Raw genomic sequence first — 16,521 nt, forward strand, 5'->3', positions numbered from 1 at the left:
GCAAGCAAGCAGCACATTCCAGTGTCATGCAAAACAAAGAAAGACATTGAAATTCGAAAATGTAACAAATATTCCCTCAGTAGATAGTGTTTTCCTGGGGCATGGCTTGTACTGACACTGTTGGAGAGAACATGTCCAATGGCTGAAGCTGAAGCTCCCTTTGAGAGGCCCAATCTGAGACTATAACTTTATCTAGCAATGGCATCAAACGCCAAAGCTTAACTTTAGAGAAGTCAAGCACTTGATGTGTCCTATGTTTCAAAAGCAACCGGAAACCACATCACTTCTCCTTTTAGAATTGATTACATTGCTCTGCTATGTTCTGTCAGCATGTTGGAGAAACCAACAGAAGAATGAATCTAAACTTTTACCAACAAGGTTTCTGATTCAACACTTTCAAGTTTCAACATAAGTTCCAACAATAAGTTTAGTAGCAGACTGAGTAGACTTAAATGTACTGTTCTTTTAAAAAAATGTGCCTACACAATTCACAGGTTTCTGTTAAAAGTGGCTAAGCTGTACCACAGTTATAAGATAGACATACTGCACCTCAACAGGGTCCATCTTCAACGCACCATACACAGCCAAGTTATCGCTCTCCTTTCAACAGCTACAAACTCTGAAAAAGAAAGTGACAAAATAAAGAGACTGCGGCTACATTTTTAGACACTACTGTTGCTTTCTCATTCTCTTGTTTTTGCTCTCTCTCCCCCACCGTCCCTCTTTCCCTCTCCCGCCCTGTGTCTCTCGTTTGATTGTTAGAGAGGGAGACACATTTTAGCACAAACGTGTGAAAATGCTGTTGGCAAGCGTGATTTCAAGTTGTCTTCTTCTATCCCTACTCCAGTTCTCTCTCTCCTCTCTCTCGGTTTCTCGTTTTCTCTCTCTCTCTCTCTCTCTCTCTCTCTCTCTCTCTCTCTCTCTCTCTCTCTCTCTCTCTCTCTCTCTCTCTCTCCTCTCTCTCCCTCTCCTCTCTCTCTCTCAAGGACACACTCTCTCATTCTCACTTCCTGCTGTAAGTACAGTGAGGGAAAAAAGTATTTTATCCCCTGCTGATTTTGTACGTTTGCCCACTGACAAAGAAATGATCAGTCTATAATTTTAAGGGTAGGTTTATTTGAACAGTGAGAGACAGAGTAACAACAAATACATCCAGAAAAATGCATGTCAAAAATATTATAAATTGATTTGCATTTTAATGAGGGAAATAACATTTGACCCCCTCTCAATCAGAAAGATTTCTGGCTCCCAGGTGTCTTTTCTACAGGTAACGAGCCAAGATTAGGAGCACACTCTTAAAGGGAGTGCTCCTAATCTCAGCTTGTTACTTGTATAAAAGACACCTGTCCACAGAAGCAATCAATCAATCAGATTCCAAACTCTCCACCATGGCCAAGACCAAAGAGCTCTCCAATGATGTCAGGGACAAGATTGTAGACCTACACAAGGCTGGAATGGACTACAAGACCATCGCCAAGCAGCTTGGTGATAAGGTGACAATAGTTGGTGTGATTATTCGCAAATGGAAGAAACACAAAATAATTGTCAATGTCCCTCGGCCTGGGGCTCCATGCAAGATCTCACCTCGTGGAGTTGCAATGATCATGAGAACGGTGAGGAATCAGCCCAGAACTACACGGGAGGATCTTGTCAATGATCTCAAGGCAGCTGGGACCATAGTCACCAAGAAAACAATTGGTAACACACTACGCCGTGAAGGACTGAACTCCTGCAGCGCCCGCAAGGTCCCCCTGCTCAAGAAAGCACATATACAGGCCCGTCTGAAGTTTGCCAATGAACATCTGAATGATTCAGAGGAGAACTGGGTGAAAGTGTTGTGGTCAGATGAGACCAAAATCGAGCTCTTTGGCATCAACTCAACAAGCCGTGTTTGGAGGAGGAGGAATGCTGCCTATGACCCCAAGAACACCATCCCCACCGTCAAACATGGAGGTGGAAACATTATGCTTTGGGGGTGTTTTTCTGCTAAGGGGACAGGACAACTTCACCGCATCAAAGGGACGATGGACGGGCCATGTACCGTCAAATCTTGGGTGAGAACCTCCTTCCCTCAGCCGGGCATTGAAAATGGGTCGTGGATGGGTATTCCAGCATGACAATGACCCAAAACACACGGCCAAGGCAACAAAGGAGTGGCTCAAGAAGAAGCACATTAAGGTTCTGGAGTGGCCTAGCCAGTCTCCAGACCTTAATCCCATAGAAAATCTGTGGAGGGAGCTGAAGGTTCGAGTTGCCAAACGTCAGCCTCGAAACCTTAATGACTTGGAGAAGATCTGCAAAGAGGAGTGGGACAAAATCCCTCCTGAGATGTGTGCAAACCTGGTGGCCAACTACAAGAAACGTCTGACCTCTGTGATTGCCAACAAGGGTTTTGCCACCAAGTACTAAGTCATGTTTTGCAGAGGGGTCAAATACTTATTTCCCTTATTAAAATGCAAATAAATTTATAACACTTTTGACATGCGTTTTTCTGGATTTTTTTGTTGTTATTCTGTCTCTCACTGTTCAAATAAACCTACCTGTCACGCCCTGACTCAGGGGACGCTTATATGTTGAGTCAGGGTGTGTGTATTCCTTGTTGTGTTAGTTCTATGTTGTAGAATCTAGTATGTCTATTTCTATGTTGGCCGGTGTGGTTCCCAATCAGAGGCAGCTGTCGCTCATTGTCTCTGATTGGGGACCATACTTAGGCAGCCTATTGGCACTAGTGGGTTGTGGGATCTTGTTCCGTGTTAGGTATGTTGTTTGTGTACCTTGGACTTCACGTTTCGTTTCTTGTTTTGTCGTATAGTCAAATAAACATGTATGCATATCACGCTGCGCCTTGGTCTGACCCGTCGATGAACGATCGTGACAGAAGATCCCACCAAACGAGGACCAAGCAGCGTGCCCAGGAAGAGCGAATTGCCATGTCACAGGTGGGCAAATGGTGGTCATGGGAGGAGATATTTGCGGGGAAAGGGCCATGGGCAAAGGTAGAAGCCCAGGCAGGAGAGGAGCAACGGCAGCACAGAGGAAGCCGGTCGAGGAAGAAGCCCGAGAGACAGCCTCAAGAACATTTTTGGGGGGGGCTAAGAGGGTGGTTGGCGGAGCCTAGGGTTAGAGCAGAGCCAACTCCCCATACTCACGCGAGAAGACGTATGACTGGGCAAGCTCCATGTTATGCGGAGCTACGTACTGTGTCGCCAGTGCGCCGGCACAGTCCTGTACGTCCTGTACTTGCACCACGCACGTGCCGTGCGAAGATGGGCATCCAGCCAGGACGGGGTGTGCCGGCTCAACGCTCCTGGTCTCCAGTACGCCTCCTCGGTCCCGCATATCCTGCGCCAGTTCTACGAGCTGTATCGCCAGTACGCGTGCACAGCCCAGTGCGTCCTGTGCCAGCGCCACGCACGTGTAGTGCGAAAGTGGGCAGCCAGCCAGGACGGGTTGTGCCAGCTCTCCGCTCCAGACCTTCAGTCTGCCTTCGCAGCCCGGCCTGGCCTGTTCCTGCCCCTCGCACCAAGCTAGTGGTGCGCATCGCCAGCCCGGCCCGGCCTGTTCCTGCCCCTCGCACCAAGCCAGTGGTGTGCGTCGCCAGCCCGGCCAGGCCTGTTCCTGCCCCTCGCACCAAGCTAGCGGTGTGCGTCGCCAGCCCGGCCCGGCCTGTTCCTGCCCCTCGCACCAAGTCAGTGGTGCGCGTCGCCAGCCCGGTCCGGCCTGTTCCTGCCCCTCGCACCAAGCCAGTGGTGCGCGTCGCCAGCCCGGCCCGGCCTGTTCCTGCCCCTCGCACCAAGCCAGTGGTGCGCGTCGCCAGCCCGGCCCGGCCTGTTCCTGCCCCTCGCACCAAGCCAGTGGTGCGCGTCGCCAGCCCAGCCCGGCCCGTTCCTGCTCCTCGCATCAAGCCAGTGGTGCGTGTTCCTAGTCCGGTCCGGCCCGTGCCTGCTCCTCGCACCAGACCAGTGGTGCGTGTGTCCAGTCCGGCACGGCCCGTGCCTGTTCCACCGGTGCCACTCCGGAGCCAGAGCAGTCCGCTCCACCGGTGCCTGATCCAGCTCCGGTTAGCTGCTCCACTCCGGAGCCAGAGCAATCCGCTCCACCGGGGTCCAGTCCAGCTCCGGTCAGCGGATCCACTCCGGAGCCAGAGCAGTCCGCTCCACCGGTGCCCAGTTCAGCTCCGGTCAGCTGCTCCACTCCAGAGCCAGAGCAATCCGCTCCACCGGGGTCCAGTCCAGCTCCGGTCAGCGGCTCCACTCCGGAGCCAGAGCAGTCCGCTCCACCGGTGCCTGATCCAGCTCCGGTCAGTGGCTCTACTCCGGAGCCAGAGCAGTTCGCTCCACCGTCGTCAGGTTCAGCTCCAGTCAGCGGTTCCAGTCCAGACCCAGATGTCAGCCCCTCTCCAGGTTTGGGGTCTCCCACACCAGGGTCCAGACAGGGCTTGGTACTTCGTGGGAGGAAGGAGAGGGCAAGCAGCGCGCCGAGGTCCAGACCAGACCAGGGGCGCAACAGGGAGGCGGAGAATAGGTGGTGGTCACGCCCGGATCCGCCTCCGAGGCGGAATGCCCACCCGGCCCCTACCCTGTTATGTTTATGTTGCGCGGTCGGAGTCCGCACCTTTGGGGGGGGGGGGTACTGTCACGCCCTGACTCAGGGGACGCTTATATGTTGAGTCAGGGTGTGTGTATTCCTTGTTGTGTTAGTTCTATGTTGTAGAATCTAGTATGTTTATTTCTATGTTGGCCAGTGTGGTTCCCAATCAGAGGCAGCTGTCGCTTGTTGTCTCTGATTGGGGACCATACTTAGGCAGCCTATTGGCACTAGTGGGTTGTGGGATCTTGTTCCGTGTTAGGTGTGTTGTTTGTGTACCTTTTAATAGTTTAATAGTCAAATAAACATGTATGCATATCACGCTGCGCCTTGGTCTGACCCGTCGATGAACGATCGTGACACTACAATTACAATTATAGACTGATCATTTCTTTGTCAGTGGGCAAACGTACAAAATCAGCAGGGGATCAAATACTTTTTTCCCTCACCGTAAGTGAGTTGCCAACTTTCAAACAGTTCGACCACGTTGGTGCACCTAATGAAAAAAGTACCATACAAGTGCCTGTTTACACCTTTATGTGAATGAGTGTATATTGCTGTGATGTTTGATGTGTGTTGTGTGTGTCTGTGTGTATCTACAAGAAGGTTTTACAACAGAGAAGAGAAACCAATTTTTGGGGGAAAGCTCTTCAGCTTGGCTGAGTACTCCCCAAGCATTTTCTCTTCATCTATTCCCTCTGTACTCCAAATTCTAGGTATGATTTTTAAAGATAAGAACAATTTCACAGAATCGTTATGTGCACCAGTTACAGTTGAGGTTCTGAACATAAAGAAAGACACATGACTAATAGGACAACTCTCCAGAGACTATTCAATGTAGAAACTATTACATTAAAGTTCCTACCCACCCGCACTTAAGACGAAAGTAATTGCAATGACTGGAAGTCCATGTGTATCTGCTAGCATACCCGTAGACTTACAGTCATTGCGCTAACTCTAGTTAGCATTGGCTCGCAAAACGACCTCTAATTTCCTTCATACTGGACACAGAGACATAAAAACGATATCCATATGTTCATCTGACTTTGCGGAAGTAGATAAAGAGCCTCATTGCCAAAATCCCGAAAAAAGTCCCATTTACTTTAATACAGATACAGCATTTGAAACATTCTCCCGGAAGCATTTAACCCTTTCCTTTCTCAATTATTTGGTCCCTTTTCTTCACATACAACTACACTTCCCAGACAAAAGTATATGGACACCTGCTCGTCTAACATCGCATTCCAAAATCATGGCCATTAATATGGAGTTGGTCCCCCCTTTGCTGCTATAACCGCCTCTACTCTTCTGGGAAGACTTTCCACTAGATGTTGGAACATTGCTGCGGGGACTCAGCCACAAGAGCATTAGTGAGGTCGGGCACTGATGTTAGGCGATTAGGCCTGCCTCGCAGTCGGCGTTCCAATTCATCCCAATGGTGTTCGATGGGGTTGAGGTCAGGGCTCTGTGCAGGCCAGTCAAGTTCTTCCACACCAATCTCGACAAACCATTTCTGTATGGACCTGCACGGGGGCATTGTCATGCTGAAACAGGAAAGGGCCTTCCCCAAACGGTTGACACAAAGTTAGAAGTACAGAATCGTCTAGAATGTCATTGTATGCTGTAGCGTTAAGATTTCCCTTCACTGGAAGTAAGGGGCCTAGTCGAAACCATGAAAAACAGCCCCAGACCATTATTCCGTCTCCACCAAACTTTACAGTTGGCACTATGCATTGGGGCAGGTAGCGTTCTCCTGGCATCTGCCAAACCCAGATTTGTCTGTCGGACTGCTAGATGGTGAAGCGTGATTCATCACTCCAGAGAATGCGTTTCCACTGCTCCAGAGTCCAATGGCGGCAAGCTTTACACCACTCCAGCCGATGCTTGGCATTGCGCATGGTGATCTTAGGCTTGTGTGCGGCTGCTCGGCCATGGAAACCCATTTCATGAAGCTCCCGACAAACAGTTATTGTGCTAACGTTGCTTCCAGAGGCAGTTTGGTACTCTGTAGTGAGTGTTGCAACCGAGGACGGACGATTTTTACGCGCTACGCGCTTCAGCACTCGGCAGTCCCTTTCTGTGAGCTTGTGTGGCCTACCACTTTGCGGCTGAGCCGTTGTTGCTCCTAGACATTTCCACTTCACAATAACAGCACTTACAGTTGACCGGAGCAGCTCTAGCAGGACAGAAATGTTGAAAATCCTATGACAGTGCCACGTTGAAAGTCACTGAGCTCTTCAGTACAGGCCATTCTACTTCCAATGTTTGTCTATGTAGATTGCATGGCTGTGTGCTCGATTTTATACACCTGTCAGCAATGGGTGTGGCTGAAATAGCCAAATCCACTAATTTGAAGGGGTGTCCACATACTTTTGTATTTTACTTTTACTTGACCCCCTCTTACTCACTACACCCCCTCCCCCCGCTCTCTCTCTCTTACTTTCTCTCCCTCTCTCCCAGCTTGTGACTCATATCAGCCTAACCACATGACTGGTGGAATGCGTTCTACGCTTCTCAGAGTGAGAGAGTGAATGAGAAAATGAGTCCACTTAACAAAAATCGTTATTGTGTACATGGGTTGCCCTCTCTGCATAGGGTCCCTTGTTTATTGAATTTCTGGCAGAGGAATGTATTAAAACATAACAACAAACTTTTCTTGAAATAAAGAAATGGAAATAACCTCACAGAGGTGACAGAACTAGGATCGTACTTGAACTATATGAGGCAGCAATGCACACACATGGGCTACACACACAAACACACTCATATACACGCAAATACTATTCCTTACCTACCTTAGCTTGTTGTCCTAGCTGGTGTGTGAGTTGATCTGGATGCCAGTGAGTTTAGCAGATGTTCTCCAGGCTGTCATGAATCTGGTCTGGTGGTCTGCTGCTATGGGCTGAGACTGTCACACATTAACTCATGCCCCACAGGCATGCATGCACACACACACGTAAGCATGGATGGACGCACGAGCGTGCACAAAGACACACACACACACACATGAAAACACTGACAAATTAGAACATGCAGAGAGTATGGTATTGATAGTAACTTGGGACCATGGAAATCTGTATACTTTTGTGAGACTAAATAGATTAACTCAGTTGACCTGAAAGATTGTCTAGAGACCACAATCTGATGACCCATGTAATAAACGCGTGAATGATTCCACCTTGGTTTTGAGATTACAATAAAGTTTCATATTGTTCTCTCTATAATTTCAGGAACTTGATGAGGGCAAAGTCCAGATGAAATGTTGACTTGGTGTCTCAATGGTTTATTACTCTGGACACAGCAGACTACAGTAAACAGTGTGACTGTGGCACGGCACAACACAGGCATGGTGGCCAGTCTTTCATGTCACTACAGTTCTCAGCCTAGTATGCCATCTTGTGGTATGAAGGAGTAAATTAAATGTAATTCTTAGCTAGTTGTGTCTGGCACTTATCATCATCATCATCATCATTGTAATGGTAATATTGAAGGTGAACAAAGTTCATATTCAGTTTAGAGTGATTTAACAATGTTTAGCATATTTATATATTTTCCCTTTCTGTAATACACATAATTTACAGTGTTCTGTTCGTAATGTTCACTAGACTAGATGCTGTATGTTATGGATTAAACTCATATCTGTTGATAGTGATTGACGCCAGACTGGAGGTACAAGGACCAAGGACACACTGATTATTGTATTTTTATCACCGTTCAGGAGAAGACCCAGATACAGACAGTTCAAAATAACAAAAGTTTATTACAAAAACAGGGGATGGCAAGCAACAGGTCAAGGGCAGGCAGAGGTCAGTAATCCAGAGCAGAGTCCGAAAGGTACAGAACGGAAGGCAGGCTCACGGTCAGGCAGAGGTCAATAATCCAGGGCAGTGGAGGAGACACAGGGCTGCGAGACAGAGGTTTAATCCTTGATACATGAAACGTGGGATGTTTACGGAGGGTGCGGGGCAACAGAAGGCGAACAGCAGAGGGGCTAAGGATCTTGGAAATGGGGAAAGGGCCGATAAAATGGGGGGAAGGTTTGTGGGACTCTACCCGGAGAGGCAGATCCCGAGTGGACATCCATACCCTCTGCCCAAGACGATAGCGGGGAGCCTGGGTCTGGTGGCGATACCTGGAGGTGGTCTTGAGAAGAGCGGACCGAGCTCTCTTCCAGGTACGCCGACAGCAGCGGATGAACATCTGGGCAGAGGGTATGTTGACCTCTTCCTCTTGCTCCAGGAAGAGCGGGGGCTGATAACCCACAGAGCACTCAAGGGCGAGAGCCCAGTGGCCGAGCATAGAAAGGTGTTTTGGGCGTACTCCACCCACACGAGTTGCTGGCTCCAGGTGGTGGGTTTGGCTGTGACAAGGCACCGAAGAGTCGTCTCCAGGTCCTGATTGGCACACTCCGACTGGCCGTTGGATTGGGGATGAAACCCGGAGGACAGACTGGCCGACGATCCAATAAGTGTGTAAACCATGTCCACCGGAAGTCCATGGATTCGGAAGACGTGCTGCACCATGACCTGGGCCATCTCATTGGCAGAAGGTAACTTGGGGAGGGGAATGAAATGGGCGGCTTTGGAAAACCTTTCCACCACCGTGAGGATAGTGGTGTTGCCATCAGACGGAGGGAGACCAGTGACGAAGTCCAGAGATATATGTGACATGGGATGGTGAGGGACAGGAAGAGGTTGAAGGAGACCAGCCGGAGCTTGCCGAGGAGTCTTGTTCTGAGCACAGACCGTGCAGGCGGCGACGAACGCGGAGACATCTGGAACCATGGTGGGCCACCAAAAGCATCGTCGCACAAAGGCCAGGGTCCGACGGGAGCCAGGATGGCAGGCAAGCCTGGAGGAATGAGCCCCTTCCAGGACCGGGGAGCGGGCAGCGTCTGGGACAAACATCCGGTTAGCCGGGCCCCCCTGGGGGCTGCGCCTCACGGACCTGGTTCTCTATTCCCCAAACGAGGGTAGCCGCTAGGCACAAGGTAGGAAGAATGGTCTCGGGGTCCGAGGGTGTAGAGGCAGGGCAATAGCGGCGTGAAAGCGCGTCCTGCTTAACATTCTTAGACCCCGGGCGGTAGGAGATGGTGAAGTTGAAAGGGTGAAAAACAGGGCCCATCGAGCTTGCCTGGAGTTGAGACGCTTGGCGGTGCGGAGATATTCCAGGTCCTTGTGATCCGTCCACACTATGAATGGAAGTTCCGTCCCCTCTAACCAGTGTCTGCACTCCTCCAAGGCCATCTTCACCGCGAGTAGTTCTCGATTCCCCACATCATAATTCCTCTCCAGGGCGTTAAGGCGATGGGAGAAGAAGGCGCAGGGATGCAGCTTAAGGTCCAGGGCAGAACGCTGGGACAGGATGGCCCCCACTCCGACATCTGAAGCGTCTACCTCCACCACAAACTGATGGGACGGGTCCGGATGGATCAATATGGAAGCAGTGGTGAAGCGGTGCTTAAGGTCCAGGAACGCCCGGTCAGCAGTCGGGGACCACGTGAACTGAACCTTGGGAGAGGTGAGTGCTGACAGGGGAGAAGCCAGGGTGCTGTAACTCTGGATAAAACGGCGATAGAAATAGGCAAACCCTAAGAAACATTGCAGCTAAATTTTTACATTTACATTTTTTGTCATTTAGCAGACGCTCTTATCCAGAGCGACTTACAGGAGCAATTAGGGTTAAGTGCCTTGCTCAAGGGCACATCGACAGATTTTTCCCCTAGTCTGCTCGGGGATTAGAACCAGCGACCTTTCGGTTACTGGCACAACGCTCTTAACCACTAAGCTACCTGCCGCCCCACTACACTCTGGACGTGTGTTGGGGCCAATCCACCAACGCTCTCACCTTTCCCGGATCCATCTGCACATTCCCAGCAGCTATGATGTATCCAAGGAAGGAGATGGTGGAGCGATGGAAGGTCTAACTTAGAATAGATAGTGGCCCCCTGGAGCGGCTCGAAAGCCGAGGCGATGAGTGGTAGCGGGTAGCGGTTCTTAACCGTGATGTCAATGAGGCCCTGGTAGTCGATGCACGGGCGCAGGGTTTTGTCCTTCTTCTCCACAAAGAAGAACGCTGCACTGGCAGGGGAGGCGGAAGGCCGGATACCCCCTGTAGCAAGGGAGTCCTCGATGTACGTCTCCATAGCATTGGTCTCCGGACCCTACAGTGAATACAGCCATCCCAGAGGTGGTGTAGTGCCCGGGAGAAGGTCGATCCCACAGTCATAGGGTCGATTAGGAGGAAGCAAAGTGGCCCTTGCTGAAAACCTCCCGGAGATCCTGGTACTCTGTGCAAACGGCGGAGAGGTCCGAGGCTTCTTCCGAGCCCACCGGAAGACGTCCAGGGGCAGGCTGCACCGACTTCAGGCAATGGCCATGGCAGAACAGGCTCCAGCCCACGATAGTACCAGCAGTCCAGTTGATAAGGGGATTGTGGTGCTGGAGCCAAGAAAACCCTAATACCACGGGAGCCTGAGGAGACATAACGAGCATAAACTGTATAGACTCACTGTGGTTCCCAGACACAATCAGGTGGATAGGGGTAGTATTGTGGGTGACCCTGCCTATAAAGCGCCCATCCAGTGCTCTAACGTACATGGGACTGGAGAGGGGCTGAGTGGGGATGCCAGGGTGGCGTCCATGAAACTCTCGTCGGCCCCAGAGTCAATGAGAACCCGGAGAGATTTAGACTGGTCGCCCCACAGCAGGATGACATGGAGAGGGGTGCGAGTAAGGGGAGAAGAAAAATTATCCTTAAGGCCCAACAGAGTGATCGTACCTACTGATGAGCCTGGTCTCTTTAAAGGACAGGTAGACACATAATGGCCGGCAGTGCCGCAATACAGATAACTCTGGGTGTTAAAACTGTGTAAGCGTTCGGCTGGAGACAGCCTAGCTCTGCCGAGTTGCATCGGCTCTGAAAAAGGCGAGTTGGCAGACCTCGGAGACTCTCGGGGACGTGGGTAAGCTCGGATCCTCTCGGGGACGTAGACGCCGGGGACTTCCGGAGTTCCTCGGAGGCAAGGTGGGATCCTTGGGCGAGCGATTGGGACCGGAATCAGACCTCCTCTCCCTCCTACGCCCATCGATCCGGATGGTCAAGCCGATGAGCGAATCGAGATCCGTAGGCAGCTCCCGGGCTGCGAGCTCGTCCTTAACCTCCTCCATGAAGGAATGTGTCTAACAGGGATTCCGGGTTCCAGGCATTATCGGCAGCCAACGTGCGGAAATCAATCTCATAGTCCGCCACACTGCGGGAGTCTTGGCGAAGCTGGAGTAACTTCCGGGCAGCCTCTCTCCCAGATAATGGAGAAAATTTATTCAAGGCACAGTCATGGCGTTCTGCCAAGGTCTGGAATCCGTCCACAAGACCTCGAAGTAACTCCTCGTGTCTCCCAATGGCGGCTCCTTGGGAGGGGATGACGTTGTGGAGCTGGTCCGAGTCTGCTGGGTCAGTCATGGCCAGTTCGTACTATCACGGTTCAGGAGAAGACCCAGATGCAGACAGTTCGAAGTAACAAAAAGTTTATTACAACAACAGGGGCAGGCAAGCAACAGGTCAAGGGCAGGCAGAGGTCAGTAATCCAGAGCAGAGTCCGAAAGGTACAGAATGGCAGGCAGGCTCACGGTCAGGCAGAATGGTCAAAACCGGGAAAACTAGAAAACAGGGACTAGAGAGAAAACAGGAGTACGGGTAAAAACGCTGGTAGGCTTGATAAGACAAACTGGCAACAGACAAACAGAAAACACAGGTATACACTACCGTTCAAAAGTTTGGGGTCACTTGGAAATGTCCTTGTTTTCGAAAGAAAAGCAATTTCTTTGTCCATTAAAATAACATAAAATTGATCAGAAATACAGTGTAGACATTGTTAATGTTGTAATGTTAATGTCGACTCCGGGATGCTGACCTTCTAGGCAGAGTTGCAAAGAAAAAGCCATATCTCAGACTGCCCATCTTAATCTTTTTCTTTTTATTGGCCAGTCTGAGATATGGCTTTTTCTTTCCAACTCTGCCTAGAAGGTCAGCATCCCGGAGTTGCCTCTTCACTGTTGACGTTGAGACTGGTGTTTTGCGGGTACTATTTAATGAAGCTGCCAGTTGAGGATCTGTGAGGTGCCTGTTTCTCAAACTAGACACTCTAATGTATTTGTCCTCTTGCTGAGTTGTGCACCGGGGCCTCCCACTCCTCTTTCTATTCTGGTTAGAGCCAGTTTGCGCTGTTCTGTGAAGGGAGTAGTACACAGCGTTGTACGAGATCTTCAGTTTCTTGACAATTTCTTGCATGGAATAGCCTTCATTTCTCAGAACAAGAATACACTGACAAGTTTCAGAAGAAAGTTATTTGTTTCTGGCCATTTTGAGCCTGTAATCGAACCCACGATTGCTGATGCTCTAGATACTCAAGTAGTCTCAAGAAGGCCAGTTTTATTGCTTCTTTAATCAGCACAACAGTTTTCAGCTGTGCTAACATAATTGCAAAAGGGTTTTCTAATGATCAATTAGTCTTTTAAAATGATAAACTTGGATTAGCAAACACAACGTGCCATTGGAACACAGGACTGATGGTTGCTGATAATGGGCCTCTGTACGCCTATGTAGATATTCCATTAAATATCAGCCGTTTCCAGCTACAAAAGCCATTTACAACATTAACAATGGCTACACTGTATTTCTGATCAATTTGATGTTATTTTAATGGACAAAATGTTTTGCTTTTCTTTCGAAAACAAGGACATTTCTAAGTGACCCAAAACTTTTGAACGGTAGTGTATATGCACAGGGGATAATGAGGAAAATGGCCGACACCTGGAGGGGTGGAGACAAGCACAAGACAGGTGAAACAGATCAGGGTGTGACAATTTTTGTGAAACACAGTGTGATTCTGTAGCAGCTGACAAAGTCACTGCCTTTTGTTTTGACTTCCTACAAGCCTTTCAGGCTGGTGTTTACAGTACACTTGGTGCAGTCTGATTAGTATATAACGGGCCTGACTCCAAGAGGCCAGTTAGACATTTTCTCTGCTTCTATGCTGGATGGTGTCTCCCTGTTGCAACTTGTATTAAACACAATTGATTTATGATTGACTTTATCTGTGACTGCTCTTCTTTTGTTCACCTGGAAATTCCTATTACAATCATCATCATGTGCAATAGGCCTACAGTGGGGGAAAAAAGTATTTAGTCAGCCACCAATTGTGCAAGTTCTCCCACTTAAAAAGATGAGAGAGGCCTGTAATTTTCATCATAGGTACACGTCAACTATGACAGACAAATTGAGGAAAAAATTCCAGAAAATCACATTGTAGGAATTTTTAATGAATTTATTTGCAAATTATGGTGGAAAATAAGTATTTGGTCACCTACAAACAAGCAAGATTTCTGGCTCTCATAGACCTGTAACTTCTTCTTTAAGAGGCTCCTCTGTCCTCCACTCGTTACCTGTATTAATGGCACCTGTTTGAACTTGTTATCAGTATAAAAGACACCTGTCCACAACCTCAAACAGTCACACTCCAAACTCCACTATGGCCAAGACCAAAGAGCTGTCAAAGGACACCAGAAACAAAATTGTAGACCTGCACCAGGCTGGGGAAGACTGAATCTGCAATAGGTAAGCAGCTTGGTTTGAAGAAATCAACTGTGGGAGCAATTATTAGGAAATGGAAGACATACAAGACCACTGATAATCTCCCTCGATCTGGGGCTCCACGCAAGATCTCACCCCCGTGGGGTCAAAATGATCACAAGAACGGTGAGCAAAAATCCCAGAACCACACGGGGGGACCTAGTGAATGACCTGCAGAGAGCTGGGACCAAAGTAATAAAGCCTACCATCAGTAACACACTACGCCGCCAGGGACTCAAATCCTGCAGTGCCAGACGTGTCCCCCTGCTTAAGCCAGTACATGTCCAGGCCCGTCTGAAGTTTGCTAGAGTGCATTTGGATGATCCAGAAGAGGATTGGGAGAATGTCATATGGTCAGATGAAACCAAAATATAACTTTTTGGTAAAAACTCAACTCGTTGTGTTTGGAGGACAAAGAATGCTGAGTTGCATCCAAAGAACACCATACCTACTGTGAAGCATGGGGGGTGGAAACATCATGCTTTGGGGCTGTTTTTCTGCAAAGGGACCAGGACGACTGATCCGTGTAAAGGAAAGAATGAATGGGGCCATGTATCGTGAGATTTTGAGTGAAAACCTCCTTCCATCAGCAAGGGCATTGAAGATGAAACGTGGCTGGGTCTTTCAGCATGACAATGATCCCAAACACACCGCCCGGGCAACGAAGGAGTGGCTTCGTAAGAAGCATTTCAAGGTCCTGGAGTGGCCTAGCCAGTCTCCAGATCTCAACCCCATAGAAAATCTTTGGAGGGAGTTGAAAGTCCGTGTTGCCCAGCGACAGCCCCAAAACATCACTGCTCTAGAGGAGATCTGCATGGAGGAATGGGCCAAAATACCAGCAACAGTGTGTGAAAAACCTTGTGAAGACTTACAGAAAACGTTTGACCTGTGTCATTGCCAACAAAGGGTATATAACAAAGTATTGAGAAACTTTTGTTATTGACCAAATACTTATTTTCCACCATAATTTGCAAATAAATTCATAAAAAATCCTACAATGTGATTTTCTGGATTTTTCTCTCTCATTTTGTCTGTCATAGTTGACGTGTACCTATGATGAAAATTACAGGCCTCTCTCATCTTTTTAAGTGGGAGAACTTGCACAATTGGTGGCTGACTAAATACTTTTTTCCCCCACTGTATATAAAAATATAACCAAGGCCAACCCTGCTAAAAAAAACAGCATAGACCAGAGCCATATGTATAGAGAGTTCGGCCAAGTTTTTGAACTGCTGCCATGTTAGCGCCTTTATTCTGGAAATGTTGGTGATGTAACAACACGAGAGCGCCTCCGACAATTCCCTATGACCCACTGTAAACAAGAAAAACAGTGCAGCGAATTTACCAAACGTTTTAATTGATTAGCATTTGGGATAATGTGTTTCCAAGTCTGTGTTTATAGGTTGACAACTATCAGAAATAAACATCAACCTAGAGAACAACGTGGAAGCATCAATTATCAGTTAGCAACTGCTATGGAGGAGAAAGGGGCACTCTATGAACGTTCAGACAGAAACCGCATTGGCCCAATTCTCTCTATATTTGGCTCTGGCCTAGACCAGCATACATTTCAAGCTGGTCCATGGTGGTCTATACTAGCTGACCCATGCTGGTGCTGGTCAGTGCTGGTCGGATGCTGGTCAAGCTGGTCTGACCAGCATGGTCTAGCAGGTATAACCAGGATCCGGCACTTCTCAGTTTTGTACTCTTTCGTTTCGGAACCCATTTGCCAGGATCAGGTAGCCTACCTCTTGTGGCATGAACAATAATGTTCACTGTTTGCAATGTAAAAATCCTAATAAAACCAATCAGAGTAATTCAATTTTGATTCCTCTGTAATTGTCATGTCCCCTAAAAAACGTAATGTGAAAACGTGCCTGATATTCTAAGAATTGATTCATGTTGGGCGGTCCCGGGTTTATGGTTTGAGCAACATTGTAGCCTATATAGACAAACGCGTGGCCATTACTGTGGTGAGATAGAGAAGCACGTCGGTATCTCTCACAGAACTGAAATGAGACACACTTTCTATGATCTCTCTCCCTCTCTGTGCTGTTATAGACATGAGCCTGCAACTCTCATCTCTCCAGCATTGCACTTCATCATTTATTTCCTAATAGAATAATAGCTGCGGGAAGTGTGCTGGAGGTGCTGCTGTTCAGAAGGAAATGAAATAATTCCCAATACTACACCAGGAGTAAGCCTATAATTTAGCCACAGATGATCAATGGCTAATTTTTTTAAAAATAGCCTAGCTGTGGATTGTGTGTAGCCAAATCACAAGGCTACAGTCGGGAACGTGTG

The 16,521-nt window shown here is 48.6% G+C and overlaps 1 protein-coding gene across 3 annotated transcripts in view; it reads right to left on the minus strand.

Annotated features, from left to right (window-relative positions):
* LOC121586356 (transmembrane protein 268) overlaps window positions 1-16,521 on the minus strand; it is a 32,620-nt gene that overhangs the window by 14,438 nt on the left and 1,661 nt on the right. For 2 of the 3 annotated variants that reach the window (XM_045226319.1, XM_041902975.2), the window contains exons 2-3: window positions 7,383-7,489; window positions 550-619 (exon numbers count right to left, since the gene is read on the minus strand). In XM_045226319.1, coding sequence (XP_045082254.1) covers window positions 550-564 — 15 coding nt within the window. In that variant the 5' untranslated portion in view covers window positions 565-619; window positions 7,383-7,489. Of the gene's footprint in view, window positions 1-549; window positions 620-7,378; window positions 7,490-16,521 lie in introns of those variants that run through there. The other variant, XM_041902976.2, reaches the window with a different exon arrangement.

This window comes from Coregonus clupeaformis, chromosome 17 (genome assembly GCF_020615455.1).
Source record: "Coregonus clupeaformis isolate EN_2021a chromosome 17, ASM2061545v1, whole genome shotgun sequence".
Lineage (NCBI taxonomy): Eukaryota > Metazoa > Chordata > Actinopteri > Salmoniformes > Salmonidae > Coregonus > Coregonus clupeaformis.